Source organism: Mauremys mutica, chromosome 7 (assembly GCF_020497125.1).
Source record: "Mauremys mutica isolate MM-2020 ecotype Southern chromosome 7, ASM2049712v1, whole genome shotgun sequence".
NCBI classification, from domain to species: Eukaryota; Metazoa; Chordata; order Testudines; family Geoemydidae; genus Mauremys; species Mauremys mutica.
In genome coordinates, this window is record NC_059078.1 from 110,832,037 (window position 1) to 110,850,771 (window position 18,735).

Consider the following 18,735-nt stretch of genomic DNA (forward strand, 5'->3'; position numbering starts at 1 on the left):
AAAATTTCTGCTCAAAGATTATACCTTTCAGAGCTGCGTATACTGGCAGATGGTGTACAACTTTCAAAACACTACTATGTCCTCACATAGGCTAGGACAAACATGGCCCTGCACGCTTGCATGCCAAAGGCTCCCACAATAGACTTTCCAACTCCAAAACGATTTCTCACTGATTGGTCGCAATCTGGCATTGCAAGTTTCCATAGTGCAACAGGCTTGAAATCAAAGACGGTCAGACACCAGAATGAGAGCCGCACTGACAGTGGAGAAGCGAGTGGTGATCCTGAGTCCCTTTCTTCTCCTTATCTGACTCAGGTAGTCCGCAGCTGTGGAGGGGAATCCCCTCAAGGGCACAATGGCTGCAGCTGCAGATGAAACACACAGCTGCAGATGAAACATGCCACTGTCAATATAGTCACATAGAAAGCGAAAGCGAAGATTCGGAACTCCCTTCCCCTTACTTCACTGAAGTTTTAAACACGACATGCTTATTGACACTTCTGCTTCGCAGTGCTTGTAGCAGTGCTGCAAACCCTCCTGCCCCCCTGACAACTCCTTTCTGGGTCAGGACCCCTACAATGACAACACTGTGAAATTTCAGATTTAAATAGCTGTGTCCTGTGAAGATGGGGGCACCATCAGTACATCATTGTAATGGGAAATATAATTATACACTTACCTGAGGTCCCTTCCCCTATATCCAGCTTGCCCAAGCTCGACTACCATGACTGTCTGGACTGTGGAGAAGTCTCAAACAGGTCCTAGATCATGGCACAGCTGGATCCCCCAGTCACCTGTCTCCCATCCTCCTCCTCTTCCTTCTCCACCTCCTTACTCTTCATGCCAGGGGCCTGTGACGCAGGCTCTTCTGAGGTATCCATGGTGATCTGCAGCATGGTAGTGGGGTCTCTGACAAGTATGGCATGCAGTTTTTTGTAAAAGCAGCAGGTCTGTAGCTCAGCACAAGACTGACCATTGGCCTCCCTGCCCTTCTGCTACACCTGAGGCAGTTCCACCTGGCACTGCTACTAATCCCAGCCATACCCCTTCTCCTGAATCCCCTGTGCAATCTGGTCATAGGTGCCATGTTTTTATGGCTGGTCCATAGCCATGCCTGCACAGCTTCTTCTCCCCATGGGTCCAGGAGATCCTATATCTCCTGTCTACTCCAAGCTGGAGTGTGTCTGGAGCATGTAGCCGGCATGGTCAGATGGGCAGTGAGACACAGCAATGGAATGCTGGACTTTTAGGAATTTTTGATATCAGGCATTTCAAAAATTTGCTGGGCTTTAGAGGGGGCCTGGGCACCTTCCAGTCTCCATGACCCCCAAGCAGTAGGCTTCACAATAATCATTAAAGTAGTCAGCATTGAACATTGTGTGACAGCTGCTGCAGGACTGTTAAATTCGACATAAGAGCTTGGCTATACTTGCAAGTTAGAGCGCATTAAAGCATCCCCAGGCGCCCTAACTCCTGACCCATCCACACTGGTAAGGCACTTGGAGCACCTGGACTCTGCAACTGGAGCACTCCTGGTAATCCAACTCCACGAGAGGCATAATGCTTGTTGTGCCTCGGCTGAAATGCCCCAGCATCAGTGTGAATAAGGTGTTGCATTACTGCGCTTTGATCAGCCTCCGGAAACGTCCCATAATCCCCTTAAATCAAGTGGCCACTCTTGTCATTGTTTTGGAATTGGCTGTAGGAATGCTCCTTTTCTGACAGCTGAATGCTTATCTGCTCCAGGACAAAGCAAGCCATTAGTGTGGAATGTTGCTTGCTGTGAGTGTGTGAGACAGGGAAGAGGGGGGTCTGAACTTACAACACTGCATGCTGACACACTTTCAGCACCCCAAAAACTCACTCTCTCCCCCCACATACACACAACACACTCCCTGTCACACTCCACCCCATCCCCTTCATTTGAAAAGCATGTTGCAGCCAGCCACTTGCATGCTGCGATAGCTACCACAATGCACTGCTCTTTGTGGTGTTGCAAGAGCTGCTAATGTGGCCACGCCAGTGCACTTCCAACTGAGATTGTAAACACTCGGCAGCGTTTTCCCTGCTGTGGTCTCCGAAGGCGGGTTTAACTCCCAGCGCTTTACATCTGCAAGTGTAGCCAGGCCCTAAGTAACAGTATCTGCATCGTCCTCACGACATCGACCATGGCTCAACGCTGCTTGGGGAGGCGGTGTTATGGTGTCACTGAAACATGGGTCTACATCAGCGGGAGGCAAATTTAAGTGGAGACAGCTGCACAACTAGTCTGCCGCAAGGCAGCTTACACAGACCTAACATAGACCTAACCTAGCATAGGCCAGGCCTCAGATACTTTATTTAAGTACATTCAACAGTATTTCTAGCTGACTTGTTATTTAAACAATTATATAAAATGTAGCAAGCTATCATCACCCCACAAATACAGTAAACCACAAACATGATTAATTTAAGGAGGGGGAAAAAAACCCCTAGAACTATGCAAACATATCTTCAATCCATAATTGAGTCAAAAAGTTTTTGATTGCAACAACACTTTCTCCTTTTGGACTTCTTAAACAAAGAACCATTCAGCTATCACAATCATGAAAGAATAAAACGTGCTTTTGAAAATATGATGGAAAAGGATTGCTAGATGATTGACCAACCAACTTACCACTAGGTGGAGCTATAGGATGCAGCTACATTTCATACAGTAAAGTGATCTGGTCAGAGTCCATTAATTTCAATGGTGTGGGATGAAGGACTATTGAAATGAGGTGCAATTTCCCCTCCTAGGATCCATGTGCAAAAGGGACCTCCTTTCTCATGCACAGATACCCCTCATCTCATAGCAGTAACTGAAAATGGGAGACAAAGATGTGTTGTACGCCAGTTACAAGTGCAAGAACATCAGGAGGGAGAATTATCTAGCAAGAAACCAAAACAGACCATGTCAAGTGATCTGCATATTAAAAGAGTGACATGGGAAAGTTGCCACCAGTAACAGAATGGGGTTAACTTTGAAGTTTTGAAAAATCCCTACCAGCTCTGTAAATTATTCAGCGATGTGTGTGGTATCAATTGTTGCATATGGAGTTTTTTTTGACTCTGAGACCTACAATTGCCAACTCTTTTGGCATTATTCAGTTTCACCATTTTAGGGTGGTTTTTTTTAAAATACATGTACTAATGCCGTAACAATAACCCCTTCTGCTCCTCAGAAGTGACTACCATCTTACTATTTTTTTCCTCGGTGAGACTGAAGCCACAGGCTGCCCTCACAGTCAAGATGGCTACATTTACAGATGGACGTGAGGTTGTCTCTAGTAAAAATGGCCAGCATGTCCCATTGTTCTTAGGATAGAAACAAGTCTGCCCTCACTTAAAATACTTACCTCTTCACCATATGTGGCTCCAGTCAAGAGTGAGTGGAGGGCTAGAAAAGGAGTCGGAAGAGGGGAGGCGTAATAGGTATACTTGGAGGCATAGGGAGGAATACTGCAGGGGCAGGGGTGCTACATATTTTGCAGGGTTGGGAGAGGTAGAAGACTAGGGGATAAAAGAACATCTAGAGACTATATGGAAACCGGGAAGGAGATAGGGCAGAATACTAAGGGGAGGGGCTGGCAGAGGGGAAGGGAGGCAAGAATGTGATCTGATAGATGGGAATGGATTTACGGTTCCCCACCCTAAATGATAGGAGATGGTAAGTGGAGTCCTCCTCTGAGAAACCAGAGGTTTGGGGGCATTCTTGATTGTAACTTTTCAGCCAGAAATGATCACACAAACTGGGATAGGCTGCTTCTCCTCACAGGAAAAAATAAATATCAGGAGACAGACCAAAACCCATTATTTTTAATCTGATTTGTAGTACAATCCCATGATTTTGTGGGTCTGAATCGTGATTTTTGAATTTGTATTAGGGTTGGCAATACAAAGCCCACTAAAACCACTTTATACACAAGCGAGGAAGTGACAGTGGTTGGGGCAATTACACTCCACAAACTACAATGCTTAGTAGTTTCACGGTACACATGTAAATCTCAGCGATTGTGTGGATGATTCAAGCTTTGCTTTGGAGAAAAGGGCATGGTTGGGGTTGGGGAGGAAGGCAGGATATGCTAAATAGCTCTAATCATTGCTGGTCCCATATGATCTCACTCCACATTTCATAGGATATATACTGCCTGCAAATCTCTCATCTATTACTTTAACGGCAATTCAGCAAACGGATGAATGTCAATAGAATTATCCAGTATCAGTGGAAATAGAGTAAAATGCAAACTAGCAGGAATTACTGCCATCTGAAATTCCTTCCGCCATTGAGCTCCAGGGTGCTGCAAAGCTACAGCACATGCTTGGCATGGCAAATGATTAAGGCAGATGCCTTCCAAATTACTCATTTGTGATCCACCCCAGTGACTGACAAGTTAGAGAGATATAATTGGGTGTCAGGTCATGTTAAAGAGCAGGCTTGACACAAACACAGAAATGAGCTCTGCACCTGTGTTATCATTCTATCATGTAAGAAGATCCAATGTAGTAAGTGCTGAAGCAGTTTTGGGATATAAGGATTCATGCAGGAACAGGATATTCCTTACAGTTGTTTTGTCATGTGCTGGCTGAAACGGAAAAGAAATACACCCACTCAGAGAAGGAACACATGTCAGAGTTGTGGGTTTCAGAGCTTCTCTTGTTATAGTTGCAAAGGCTGGCATTTTTCCATTTGTTTGAATATCATAAATTGCCAGACTATATAGATAATTCGCTTTTTGAATATCATTGCTGCTCAATGCAGCTCTTTGAGTTCACTAAGGCAGAATATGTTTAGAGACACTGGACATTGGATAACTACATGGTTAGGCCACAAATTTAATGTTCTTCATACATAACTTGACCACGAAAATCACAATCCACTGTTTGAATCCATTGTTTGCCTGTGAATAGCACATGGACATCTGTGGTTGGACCAAGTAATACCTTGATGGTCGACCAATTCCTAACCAATGTCCAAACTTGAACTATAAGTGTACAAATATGCAATTATTTGCAGTGTGGTAGAGCCCAGATGCTTCACACTGGGGCCCTCATTGTGCTAAGCATTGTACACATACAATGAAAGGATGGTTGGTGCCTACCATAATGAGCTTATAAGCCATTTATATGATGAGAGACAAGAGGTGGATACAGGAACAGACGGAGGGAACACCAGGTTAGAAATAATGATATAGCTATTATATAACAGTCTAAGTATCTACACAGGGATCAAGTATTTGATAATGGGCTTTTCAATCTAGCAGAGATAGGCATAACCCAATCCAATGCCTAGAAGCTGAAGCTAGACAAATTCAGACTGGAAATAAGTAAATTTTTGACAGCAAGAGTAATTAACCATGGAACAACTTTTCAAGAGTCATGGTGAATTCTCTGTCACTGACAATTTTTAAAACTGAGACTGCGTGTTTTTCTAAAAGATATTATTCCTGAGGGAATTCTGCACCACTGTGCATGCACAGAATTTATGTCCCCTGCAGATTTCTGTGCTTTCCTGCAGAAAAATGATTTTCTGATGGGGAAGTCAAGGGAAGCCACAACAGTGATCATGCGACCCTCCCCAGCAGTATGTTTTGGGTGCCTAGGGCAGCTGGAAGAGAAATAAATCACTGTGCGGTAGGGAGCAGGATTGGGGAAGACCCAGCTGGTGGCTTCTACCCTGCACCAGGACCAGCTGCTAGTCCCGGCTGGGCTGGGGAGGACAGGACTTCCTCTTCCCCTGTGCAGCATCCGGGGCCATGTCAGACCCACCCCCAGATTTCTCCTCTGGCTGTAGGAAGCTCTGCAAACACCCACCTCCCCGTGCTTCCGACAGCTGTCATTCCTCATCTGCAGAGGGAGAGATCACTGTACAGGGAGCTGCTCCCCCAACAGCCCAACCCCCATGCATCCAGATCCACACCCTCATGCCAAGCTGCACCTCCCCCTGCACCCAGAACCCCCCTCCCATGGCGAGCCCCACACCCCCTGCAGCTCCCTGAGCCACCCTCAGCCAGATCCCCATCCTACCAAGCCCCAACCAGCTGCGCCTAGAATCCCACCACTCCCCCAGCATCTGGACTCTCCCCACCCAGCCCCCAGACCCCTCCACGCTGAGCCTCAACCACTTCACTTGGACCCCCCAGAAGAGTCCCATTATTGTTGCACCCAGAACCCCCAACCACAAGTCCTTGTGCATCTAGATCCCTCCCGCACCCAGATCCCACTGAACTGCCTGCACCCAGAATGCCCCCACAGAATCCTCTCAACCCAGACCTGGATCCCCCCCCACACACACACACTAAGCCCCACCACACATGGATCCTGCCTTGCTGAGCCTGCCTGCCCACAGCTGGAGCACCTGGCACTGAGAGGCAGGGCCTTGGGGTGTTTCTGGGGCAGGCCCGGTCCTTGCGCTGTGTCAGGTTTGGGTGCAGCCTCACCCCTGAGTCCATGTCCTGGGGGTGGGGGGCAGCCTGCACAGTGATCTCTCACCTCTGTGCAGCCAGTGGCCTGTGCTCCCCAATATAGTCATGCTGGAGCCTCCACATTTGACAAATACACTTGCAGAATTTTAAAATATTGTGCACAGAATTTTTATTTTTTGGTGCAGAATGCCCCAAAATTCTACAGCCTGTGCCCAAACATGGAACATTATGATCAACAAGGATGGATGATTCAAGGTCAAAATCTATTGCCTAAATAGGGGTGAACCCAGTTTAAATCATATTTTGCACCTAGTCATGTGTCGGGGCTACAGAGAAACTTCTTTAAAGTGAGGATGGCAAACTACTGCCGGGGCAAAATGATCTCTTTATTGATTGTCAAAAAGGGAAGAGTCTTCTACACAGTTCTTGTAGGGCAGTGGTTCATTTTCCTAACTCTCTCAAGATCCATCCACAGACTGTAATGAACTCCCCCAAGTACTATGGACCATCGCAAACCTCGCCCCCTTTCACTCCAAATGCAAGGTGTATTTCTTTGATCTTTCCTTCTCTAACATACATACAGTAACATATGTGTATGTATTTAAAAAATTCCAAAACAGTCCACTGCACACACTGGGGGCGAGAAGAGAGCAAAAAGGTGATGGATATAATAAGATGTGGTTTGTTCTGTACAGGTTAACAGTGTCTCAAAACCACCTCTTATTCACAACCCCAAGCAGCAGAAATTGCATACTTGAAAAAGAAATATGAAAATTTTCCATGCATTATAGCGGTCTTTTATTCAAATTTATCATCTGGAACAAGAAGAGATAGCAAAATGAGACCACATAGCTATACCTGGACCATCACTGGTTCATGACTCACAGTTGAGGAACTCTGCTGAAGGAGAAGTGTTTCAGACACTGTTTGCATTATAATTAAATTTAAAGAGAAAATATGGTAAAAAAATAATTGTACATGGAAGCCTGCCCTCCTAGGATAGCTGACATACTATAGCTAAAGACTAAGCTAAGAAACCAGAGTGCAAACACTAGGCTTTGTTTCCTTCAGATGTTTACCTTAGACTTCGGTGATAGTATATAGGAAACTAAGAATACATTGAAAAGTAAAAGGGTTTTGGCTCAATGACAGAGGAAATAAGTCCATCAAGAAATAGTTTCAGCTAGATATTTGGTACATTTCAAAAGTAAAACATCCAACAACTTACATGAGGCAAAATGAATGACACCAGAAAAAATACTGTAGAATTATTTTAATAACACTAGGAAAAGACTGAAGTAGTAAAAATTCTGCATGGATTCTGAAAAAGATTGTTATTATTTTTGGTTTACAAGCCAACATTTTTCCAACTGTGTTTTTTTATCCCAAAATTCTATTACAATGGCATTTTCCAGTTAAAGGAACAGCTATTCTATTTAAACCTGAATACCACAACACACATTGTGTGCATGAATTTTGTTTTGTTGAAGTCTTAGTTGAAAGAGTGACACAGAGAAAAAAAAAATGTTGACTGTTTAAGCAGTAACAGTTGTGTTAGCCAGTAAAGAATACATTGCATACATAAAATACAGAAGGAAAAAATTATCATCTGGAATATCTGTGGCATTACATTGGTGTTGTTGGCCAATACTATTCTTTTGAACAAGCAGAATGTTGGTCAAAAGTCTAATGTTTCCTGTACCAGCACAGTCATAACATAAGCAGTCCACTGTTGCTAAAAGAAAACATGAAATCCAGCTCATGTTTCTGACTAAGGGTCAATTTCTTCAGGAACCACTGTTATCATAATATCTTCATTGCCCCTGCGTACAACCATATTCAGAGTATTGTCCTTTTTAATAATGTCACTGACATCACTGGCTGAGATTATTCCCTGTCCATTGATGCTTATAATCACATCGTTTTCTTTCAGGCCACCACTAAAATACAAAAAAGGGATATGTTATCACAACTGCCATTTTATCCTCCTCATAATGCTACTGAGAAAGAGAAATGAATGCTCACAATTCACCAAGACTGACATTCAAAGGACCGGATTCTAATCTGAGATGCATAGAAACAACCACTGGTTAGATGAGTTATGTGGTGACGTGTATCAGATAGTTAAGACAAAGGAGTTTTATTTCAGCATGGAAATCTTCAAACCTTTCACTCAATTATACAATTTAGGAGCAATTCCATCGGAGCAACACTGTGTACAGTGGCAGGTACACATGGCAGATATTTCCATCCGCATCTCAGCCCACTCCAGTAGGGGACCTGTATCATTTAACAGAACTGCATATTTCGTATCCCACACTGTTCTCTATACATAGCTTTGATGGCTCAATTACATCTCAAATGATTCAAAACTAAAATGGAGAATAATGTAGATCTATTACACATGGACTCAGTGGGATGCAGATTTATTCCACCCATTATTATTTTTATTGCAATAACACCTCGGAGCACCAGTTATGGACTAGGACCTCTTCATCCCAGGTACTATACAAACACAAAACAAAAAAGATGGTCCTTGCCCCAAGAGCTTACAATGTAAAAAGACAACAGGTAAATACAGATAGACGGGGACTAGAGAAGTCAGATTGAGGCTCTTTCTACTTCAGATCCTCCACAGTCTGTGCTGAGTCCCTTTCATATTTTATACACAAGAGCTGGCTAAGACTGCAGCTGGGACTGAGGAACAGGAGTGGGGAAGGGAAATATTGTACATACCATATTGGCTTGCCCTGTCATGCACAAAACTCTGGCACCAAGTCATGGAAATACTAACCCCAGTAACCAGATCAGACATGATTCAACCTCTGAGCAGAATCTTTACACAACCACACAGTAATAATACGCCTCTTCCAGTCACAGAGAAGTGTCTTACCCGAGTGCTTCTCTCAAGCTACTTGCCTTGGCGAAGATTTCTGGTGCCCTAATCAGAACACCTTAAATGGGCTTTATTTTCAGAGGCCAGGTGGCTCAGCACTTTCTGAAAACAGACTCCTTTATGGTTCTCAAGTTGGGCAACGAAAAAAATCACGAGTCAGACTGGAATATTTTGGTCGTCGTGTGTAGGTGCAACGGGACCCTTCTCTCAATTAAAAAGACTGATAGAATTTTGTGGCAGCAAGAGCTGTTTTGAGTTGATATCTCACACACACACACACACACACACACACACACACACACACACACACACACACACACACACACACCATAAAATGTCAGTGAAAAACCCAGCCCAAATCAAAGTATATACAAATTTCATCAATAAAGTTGTCTGTAGGGGGTTATTGATGGGTATTGCCCACCACCCCTAATGATCAACACGTTAATATCAATGCGATTCTGAACTCCTAAGTTACTATCCTACATTACTTGTCTCCTATCTCTCTAATTTCCCTTCTGTCTCTTTGCTAACCATTGTCACTCCCACACTACAGAACATGCTCTCCAAATGCAGACTCACTTTTTCATCCCAAATACAGCCAAGTGTCATCCACTCAGGTCAAGACAAGTGCAAACCCCACACTACAGTACAATGAACTAGATTATTCCTGCAATAGTTTAAGGGAGACTCAGGTTGCAGGCACAGATCAGTGCTTTGACTGAGCGTTACCTTTCAAAAATGTTAGTTACAAAACAAAAAGCACCTGTAACGGATGTTAGAAACCTAACCATGATTGGTTAAGGATAAGGCACCCAAACTGCTTTCACTCCGCTCCAGAGAGATGCCAGCCAGCCTTCTTTGAACACAGATTATTAAAAATGTGTGCCATGAAATGTTAATTTTCTAATGTGTTTTGCACATACATGCCTCTTACCCCACGTGTGCTGCACAATAACCTTTGCTCTTTTCCCATAAAAGATCTTGAATTTCATGTTCTTGATAAACTCTCTCCTCACCCACCTGAATTAAATAGTTTATTTATTTATTTTAAGTTAACCAAGTGAATCATGAGAATTAAATGCCCATGTAAGGTGCTAGATGGACACATCCTCTGACCATGAAACACACTGTCACACAGGCAGCAGAAGCACAAGTTTCCCCAAACTGCCCTACCAATGTATGTCCCAATCATGACCTGGTGAGATCATCTCTAGCAGTGAAAGGATGATTTAGCCAGCATGTCCACTCCATGCTTAACCTCTCTGCTGAGATCTGTGACAAGGGCTCCACTGTCATAGTCTTTTTTATGATATAGAGGACTGCCCACAAGGGACTGGACTCAAACCACCAACTCCTTTCATTTAAACAGCCAAACAGTTGTCAGATGGCAATAGTTTGGTTGATTTAAGCATAGTCAAACTTGTCGTAGCGGTGAAAGCATCTCATTATCAAATCCTTACGCTGATGGTTGCTGTTAGAAAAAGAAAAGAAAAAGAAAAGAAAAGGGGGGAAAAAAGTCCTTTTGCTTACGCTTCAGCTGGCGTATCTGGAATTACTTCAATAATATAGGCCCCAGAAACAACATCAGGAAAGTCTTTATGGTGTTCCTTCAGCTCTTTAGCTTTGCTGAAAAAAAGTGACACCAATTTAAAATTATTTTGACAGAAAGTCATTTCACTTATAAGGAAGTTAAACTACAAGGATTAATAAACCTCAATCACTTAACCTTCATTTGCTATGGTATGTTATACATACTGAGGTCACATATGGTACAATTCAGTTCAGATTCCTAAAGAATTGACAAGATTTTAAAACTTTACACTTGTTTAGAAATCTGCATCCTGTAAAATACTAATAAGTATCTTCTACTGGCAACAAATAGACGAGAACAGAAGTAATGAAAATATCAGGCCATTATTTGTAGATCTTCAGGTGCTCCTGGTGAAGCATATTACAATAACCCATTTCAATGTGACAGAAGCAAAATTTGTGGGAATGGCCACATCTAAATAAAATTATAGGTGGAGGAAAGAATTTATCTTTACTCACCTAGGAGAGAGTGACATCATTCGAATGCCAATGTATTTCTTTTTAGTTATTGCTTTTCCTGTTAGAAAGAGAAAAGAAAATCTTGACTTATTGTTCTTATGAGAAGTCCTGGTGGTCTTAAACACAGAGATAACCAAATATTTTGATGTTGGTTCCCTATTGTGTGACGTGCCCATTTTTTAAAAATAGTACAGTACAATACCTTTAGCTTGTCTGTCATGTGATTCAGTTAAGAACTTTTTAATTTTATCAGATGGAATTGCAAATGAGATTCCAGCTGTAACTTTTAAAGTGTTAATTCCAATCACTTCACCATCCTGGAGAAATAAAAAAAAGTATGTTAGTAAACATGAAACACCATGAGGAAGAAACAATGCAAGGGAAGATTTTCTGCAAGCAGTCACAAAGAAAATTAATAAGGTATATGCAAAGTATTGTGAAGCTAATTTATTAGCCACTAAACTTGGCTTAAACTCATTTTTTCAAGGTTTATTAACTTTATATTTTTAAGTTTAAACTCAAAGATTTTGCCAGAATTAGAAAGTCTATGGACAACATTCTGATACAAGTTTCACTGCTGTAAATTTAGAGTAACTACCTTAAAATCCAATATAACTATTCCAGATTTACACCAGCATAGTCAAGATCAGAATCTGGGAATGCTCTTACTCGCAATAAACAGCAACTTATTGCACAATTAGTCCCATTATTTTCAATTTGCTTATTTCAGCGGCACCCTATATTCAGCATGAGTAACTTTATCGGGTACTGGGCCCTTAAATGGAAATACTAAAATGTCTCACTGTCATTGCTGAACTTGTACAGTGTGGTAGGCCAAAAGTAACTTTAATATTCTGTCAATCTTGTTATATATTTTTCAAGATAAAATTGTCCTGACACAGACTAAGTAGCTTCTCCATAGTGAGGAACTCCAAGCATACATTGTCTGGCTATGCTGGAAGGATGACAGAATTAGGCCACAACTTTAGTCTTAAATGTTTGGAAATACCCAAAAGACAAAATTGTACTTGAGTTTGCTAGCAGTTGTTGGGCTGGGTCAAGTCAGCATCTGACTGTAAAACAAACCACTGACTCCTTCCTGCCCTGATCCAGAGTGGCGATTTTCTGCCCTATCACAGTGATGAAATGCACTATGAAGGGACAATACATATGGATACCATTAAACTTAACTTTGATTTGCAAAGAGCTTACATACTTTATGACAAGTGCAATTACTTCTTAAACGTAAAATGTATGTTTAATATTACCTTTTGCATGGCATCAGCAAACATACTGGGCATTACACTCATTTTAAACTATGCAAATGGCAAACACTTGGAATACTGAACTCCAAGAATATCATGTGACTGGCCAATATAAACACTGATGAGCAATTAGTAAGCACCCTGCCACGTTTGTACAGTCAGCCAGTTATCATCAGAACTGAATCACTTTCTTTGGCAAATTTCTTTTGGAACAATGAATTTTGTTATTTATATTGGTTTTCCATCTTGTGCACATATTTATATATGCTTTATTTCATTATGTGTTTATGTTCTATATAAAAAACAATAAAAAGAAAGTTAAAAAATTTCTTTTAAAGAATGGTCAGGTTAATAAAACACACAAACTTAAAGAATTTTGTTTTAAAAGAAACCCTTACCAGGTTTACTAAAGGTCCTCCCGAGTTTCCATACTGAAAATAAATTGGACAGATTATATTTCAATATCTGTTTCCATGAAGTTACTACAAGCACAAATTTAAGTATTTTAAAAGAAATATTGAATATTTCTATAGTTATTTTCCACTTTCTATAAAATAGTTGCACAATGGCACCCCTCCAGAATCGCAAACAATATCCCCCCAAACCGTACCCCTGTATAGTTCAACTTTTTCAAAACTGAGTTTTTAATTCTTTTGCCAATGAAGTTTAAGAAAAAAACCATAGAAACACAGAAGACTTTAACAGTTTACGTAGTATTGTTAACTATCAAACCTAACTCCCAGGGCCAGGACAACAGCTCTTGAGGCCAAGCGCAAGAACATAGACGTCAACATATTGCTTTGCCATGGTCCCACATAAACACAAGCTTGGATTTTTTTTTTTTTAAATGTCTTGGTGACAGCGTGATGAATTTTTAAATGCTATTTAGCATCCAGAGCATACTCTTTACAAATTCAAACAATTCCAAGTTAGGTCAGATATTTTATGACTAATTACTTGATATTGTCCCTTTAGGGACTTTAAAAAAATAAACAATACTGTTGCCATGGCAGTTGTCCATGTTCATACTGATAAAAATCCTTTTAAACAATAAAATCCAGCAAAATCCACTTCTCTTTGGGAAAATGGTTGACAAACTTGTAGCTGCAGCTAGAGTCAGAAGTCTACATTGAATGGAACAAGGGCTATTCAGCTGTGTAAAAGTGACCTACATTGATAATTGCATCCGTCTGAATGTAGTCCATATCAGAGTTCCGAAGCCCTAATTCCTTTCCTCCACGCTGGGTAGTACTAACAATCCCTGTAGTCACCGTGTTTTGGAGTGAAAATGGACTTCCAATTGCAACCACAAATTCTCCAGGCCTCAAGTCTGCAGATCGACCAAGCAGCAGAACTGGCAATTTACCCTATGCATAAATTATGGTCAGAATCATTGTAAGATATTCTTTTGCAAATAAAATCTATACAACTGAAACACAAACAAACTGATTTAACAAATAAAAGGAAGAAACATGCTCTGCTATCACCAGGGATTGTGTGTGACTATGTAAACAATACCTACGTGAGCTTTAAATCTAAGGGGTTTGCTCTTCAGATAACAACATTTCTTTTTTCCACATAGAATAGCCATTAAATGAAAAGCAATTACAAAATAAATGAATATTTATACACTGCTCTCCAAGGCAAATATCTGAACACACCAGGTTTGGACTTGTGTCTGACAGCTTCTTGAAATAAATTAGCAAAACAGCTGCAGATGTAAAATAATAAAATAAAATAAAATACATGCAGTGCTTAATAATACTGAAAAATAAAATACAAAGTAGAGTTAAGGTACATAATCAAACATACAGGTGGATAAAAGTAATTTCTATTCTGATGAGGAGATTAAGTTAGATACAGCTACTCCGTCCTATAAATTTTGGGAAATCTGGAACATTATTAACCCTATCTCCTCCCTGACATGCCAAGCTCTTCTTCTGAAGGGACATTGTTAATAAAGCTTTTGCAGTATTATTATTTGTATTATGGTAGCATCTAGAAGTCTCAGTCATGCACCAGCACCTCTTTGTGACAAAAACTGTACAAACACGGAACAAAAATAAGGTCTCTGTCCAAAGATCTTACAATCTAAGATACCCCCAACACGCTTCCTAACTTCTAGGCTAGTAACCCTATGCCAGTAAACCTGCTATCGCTTTCGCTAACTGAGATTGCACTGAGCCAAAGAACACCCACTCTAACATCCATGAGATCCAGGCATTTCCATGAGGATTCCACTTCTGAAGAATTCATTTCACTCTTTGCTTTCAGTGAACCAAATCCAGGCCCAAGCCGTATCCATGGTAAACTATCAGCAGCAAATTGGCATGGCTGGTAATACACCCCACCCTGTAGGTGAAGACAGTGGCTCTATCCATTCAACTGACACATATGGTAATTGGGCTGTGGAGAATGAAGGCAGTGAAGGCACATGTATTGGCTCGAGAGATAAGACTAGGTTCCTCCCAAGCTGACTAACATCTGGGGAGAGACTGAATTGGCTGGCTATCCTAGGGCAGGAACACAGATGGGCCCTGTCAGGATGACTATTCCCATATGGCAACTGGAGAAGATTGGCCCCTTAGCCAACCTCACGTTTATTTATATAAAAGGAAATATATGGGTCCCATCTTGTTTCCACCCCTTCTCTCCCTCCAACAGGAGCCATATTTGGGTGACTGTTACTGAAATTCTAAGGCAGCAGTAACTTGCGGATTACTTTAGGTTCTCAAGAGACCCCTGTATTAGAGTTCATTTTGAAATGGTCACTCAACTTCCATATTCTTTATTCAACATTCACCTACAAAGAAGGCATGGTGGGTGGGATTTTTATCCCCCGAGTTATACCTATTATAAAAATACTTTTAAATCAAACTGATATTAAGAAAGGGCTAGGCTGAGTAACTATTTAAATCTCCATTTTGTTGCTCTCCATAATTTTACTAGCTCTTTGGTTCTTGGAAGATGTTTAACATTTTGTAAGCATGGCCCTGATCCTTTGAACACTTATGCGTGTACTTAATTTGATCATCCAACAGGTCCCATTGAGGTCAATGAATTACTCACCGTAGGGTTGCCACCAACCCCAGTTTTTCCAGGTTAATCTCCCCACCCCACCCCTTTTTAAAAAAAAAAAAGGGTTGCTGCAGGTCCTCCTGGAACATGAAAATTCTCAGGTTTTGGTAGCTGCACTCCGCTGCCTCTCAGCCCTGAGTGGCTGTAGCAGGAGAACCCACAAGATAGCAGTGCCTGCACAGAGGGAGCTCTGGCTCCAAAGTGTCTGGGAACCACAGGGACAGGATGGCTTGGGAGTAGCAAGTGGACAGAGGGAGCTCAGGGCTGGCAGCATCTAGTCACCGCTACATAGTACTGGCTATGGGGATCATAGCCAGGTGGGAGTGGGGTATATCCGGCCAGTGCCACATTCAGCTTGGTGAGATCAGTGCCCAGGAAAGCTCCAGGAGCAAGACTCCATGAGGGCGGACGCCATCTCCTGGGGATGGGATGAGGAGACAATGCCCAGAGGTGTCAGACAAATGTCCTGGACTTCTGCGCCTCAGAGGTGGCAGCCCTAGGTGGAGTCTGAGGGGCAGGCAAATAGGTAGATGTCCTGTTTTTTTGTACCTAAGCGGGCAGACGTCCCTTTTTTGTATCTACAGGCAGCAGTCCTAACTCAAGCACCTAAAGCTGAGCTCATACGTAAATGTTCACAGGCCAAGGGACTAGGTTTCTGAAATCTGGTTGAAACTACACTGATTTTGTTACAAGAGCATGATACAGGAGTTATACTGTTGATTGGTAGGATGAGGGAAAAGGGAAATCAGATAAATAAAATAGGAGAAGTCTCACATACGCGGACCTGAGAGGAGTAACCTGCTTGCTAGGCGTAATTTTAAAATAGGCTTCCTCCTTCCTCAGTCCATTTTAAGATTCACTTCCTTATTCTCAAGCAGCAGCTAAATATTCAAAACAGGCCAGTGATTCTGGATGTTTTATTTTGGGAAGCTCAATTTGAGACACCTTAAAGGGCCTGATATTCAGGGCTCAGCATTTATTGAAAAACAGTCCCCTTCCAGGTATCTTTGCGTTGAGCACCCAAAACACAAGGCACCCAAAAATCACTGGTCACTTTTGGAAATTTGGCTACAGCTAGTTTCTGGAGTCAGACCCTTAATAGTTTTCATTCATCAATAATTTCATCATAATTTCTTAGTTTGGGACTGAGAAAAAAATCCCTAGCATAAGACTACAAAATATACAAATCTCTCAAGAATATTTTGCTTGGTATTTTTCAGTTAGGGTTTTATTTCATAAAGTGTATATTCTGGAAAATATTAAGTATTTGTAACAAGAAAATAAAAACGCTTCCATTACTACAGTGATCAGGTCCATATATGCTACAATGAAAACAGCAGTCACAGCTTTCACAGTTAAAGCTTGACTCACTATATCCTTTTATCTAACTGCATTTCAGTTCTACCAACAAAGTTTTACTGAGATGAGCATATTGCTTTAATAAAACTGAGTGCCAAACCCATAAAACAGGATAAGATACTTCATCTTCTGCAGTTTCAAGCCAGCAAGAAAATAATTAACCAGCTGCTGACTAAAGAGATTCATCTGGGTAGGCAACGAAATAGGCAACACAGCAAGGGAGGAAGTTTGCTTTCTAATCATGTTTTGAGGAAACACTTTTAGGAAGTTAAAATACAGTATAATTAAACAAGCACTATCTATGGGTCAAATAAGGGCCATGAATACAGATTAATCTGGTATTCACAGAGAACCTCACTAATACAATGCAATGTGCATGGGACAGCCATAATTTGACTGGCTGCACTGAGAAGCACAAAGTGTGTGTAATGTCAGCTGTGCTAGCAGTCCCAGCGGGGTACTGTCTGGATGGTGACAGGATCATAGTCCTACCTCCTCTTTTTGCTATCGGTGGTGGAAATGCCACTGCTGAGCACACTCCCCTAAATGGCTTATGACCTTTACAGCATAAAGTCAAGATGCTGTTGCTCTGGTAGTGTCACACCTCCCTCTCTGCCTAGTTCCTCTTTTGTAGAAGCATAAATTTGCCCTATGTTTGTATTTCGGCCTACTTCAGACTTAACCAATTAGAGCACGAACTTTTAGTGGTATGTTGTAAGGTACTTTTAGAGCAGGGGGCCTTTTAAAAACAGATAAAAAAAAAGAAACTGACCAAAATAAAATCTGAATAGACAATATTTTCTTCAGTTAATAATGTTTAAAAAAAAAGATTTATGTTGATACTTCAGAGATTTATAAAATATTCCTGTATAAACATTTTTGTAGCCAAAGTGAAATTTGGCAGTAGAAAGAAAATACATTATAAGCAATCACTGACTAGTGTAATTATTTTTAATTGTGCTGAGTTTTCAAGCCTGGGCCCATATTAGTTAAACTTCAGTTCAGAGTCTAACACTGTATGGATTGGCTGTGGATCATCTGTGTGATTCAACAGGCCTTCTGGAAAGAGTTAGACTAACCTTTCATTGGCTTAGAACAAAAAAACAAACTCAAAAAATGTCTGCACACATTATGAAACATGGTTTTGAAAAGCATGTGTTCCCTATACAGGGTGTTTGTAGAAGAGACTGCTGTGTACTTGAAGAGAAAGCATTTTGAGCTAATGGTCTGTAACTACAAAATTTGATTCATTATTATTATTTGTCAAAATTACTGAAGTTGCATCTGCTTCCATAGTTAATGTTTACCCTTAATGAGGCTCTGTGGATGTAGGGGACCAGCCATGCAGAGCTCATTGCAAGGACCCAAGACTGCAAAGAATCCTAGGTAAAGTTTTCAAAAGTACCTAAATGGCTAAGGAGCCCAAGACTTTCATATTGCTGAAAATCAATTATACTTTTCAGAACGTTACTCCTTACCTTTAATTTCTCAGTATAGTGTCACAGGCACCTACAGTATTATGCAAATGTTAATGTATTTTTTAAAAATGAGATAGTAATTGCTAAGTGTCAGTATGTGTAAACTCATGCATTATAGGCAATCGATTTTGTAAGCTACCTATGGTATGTCATCTTTATGTTCC

At 41.2% G+C, this 18,735-nt stretch overlaps 1 protein-coding gene across 1 annotated transcript in view; it reads right to left on the reverse strand.

Annotated features, from left to right (window-relative positions):
• Positions 1–7,701: 7,701 nt before the first annotated feature.
• Positions 7,702–18,735, reverse strand: part of HTRA1 (HtrA serine peptidase 1) — a 45,851-nt gene continuing 34,817 nt past the window's right edge. The window contains exons 4-9 of the mRNA XM_045025682.1: positions 13,829–14,023; positions 13,055–13,087; positions 11,594–11,708; positions 11,392–11,449; positions 10,873–10,968; positions 7,702–8,383 (exon numbers count right to left, since the gene is read on the reverse strand). Coding sequence (XP_044881617.1) covers positions 8,215–8,383; positions 10,873–10,968; positions 11,392–11,449; positions 11,594–11,708; positions 13,055–13,087; positions 13,829–14,023 — 666 coding nt within the window. The 3' untranslated portion in view covers positions 7,702–8,214. The remainder of the gene's footprint in view (positions 8,384–10,872; positions 10,969–11,391; positions 11,450–11,593; positions 11,709–13,054; positions 13,088–13,828; positions 14,024–18,735) is intronic.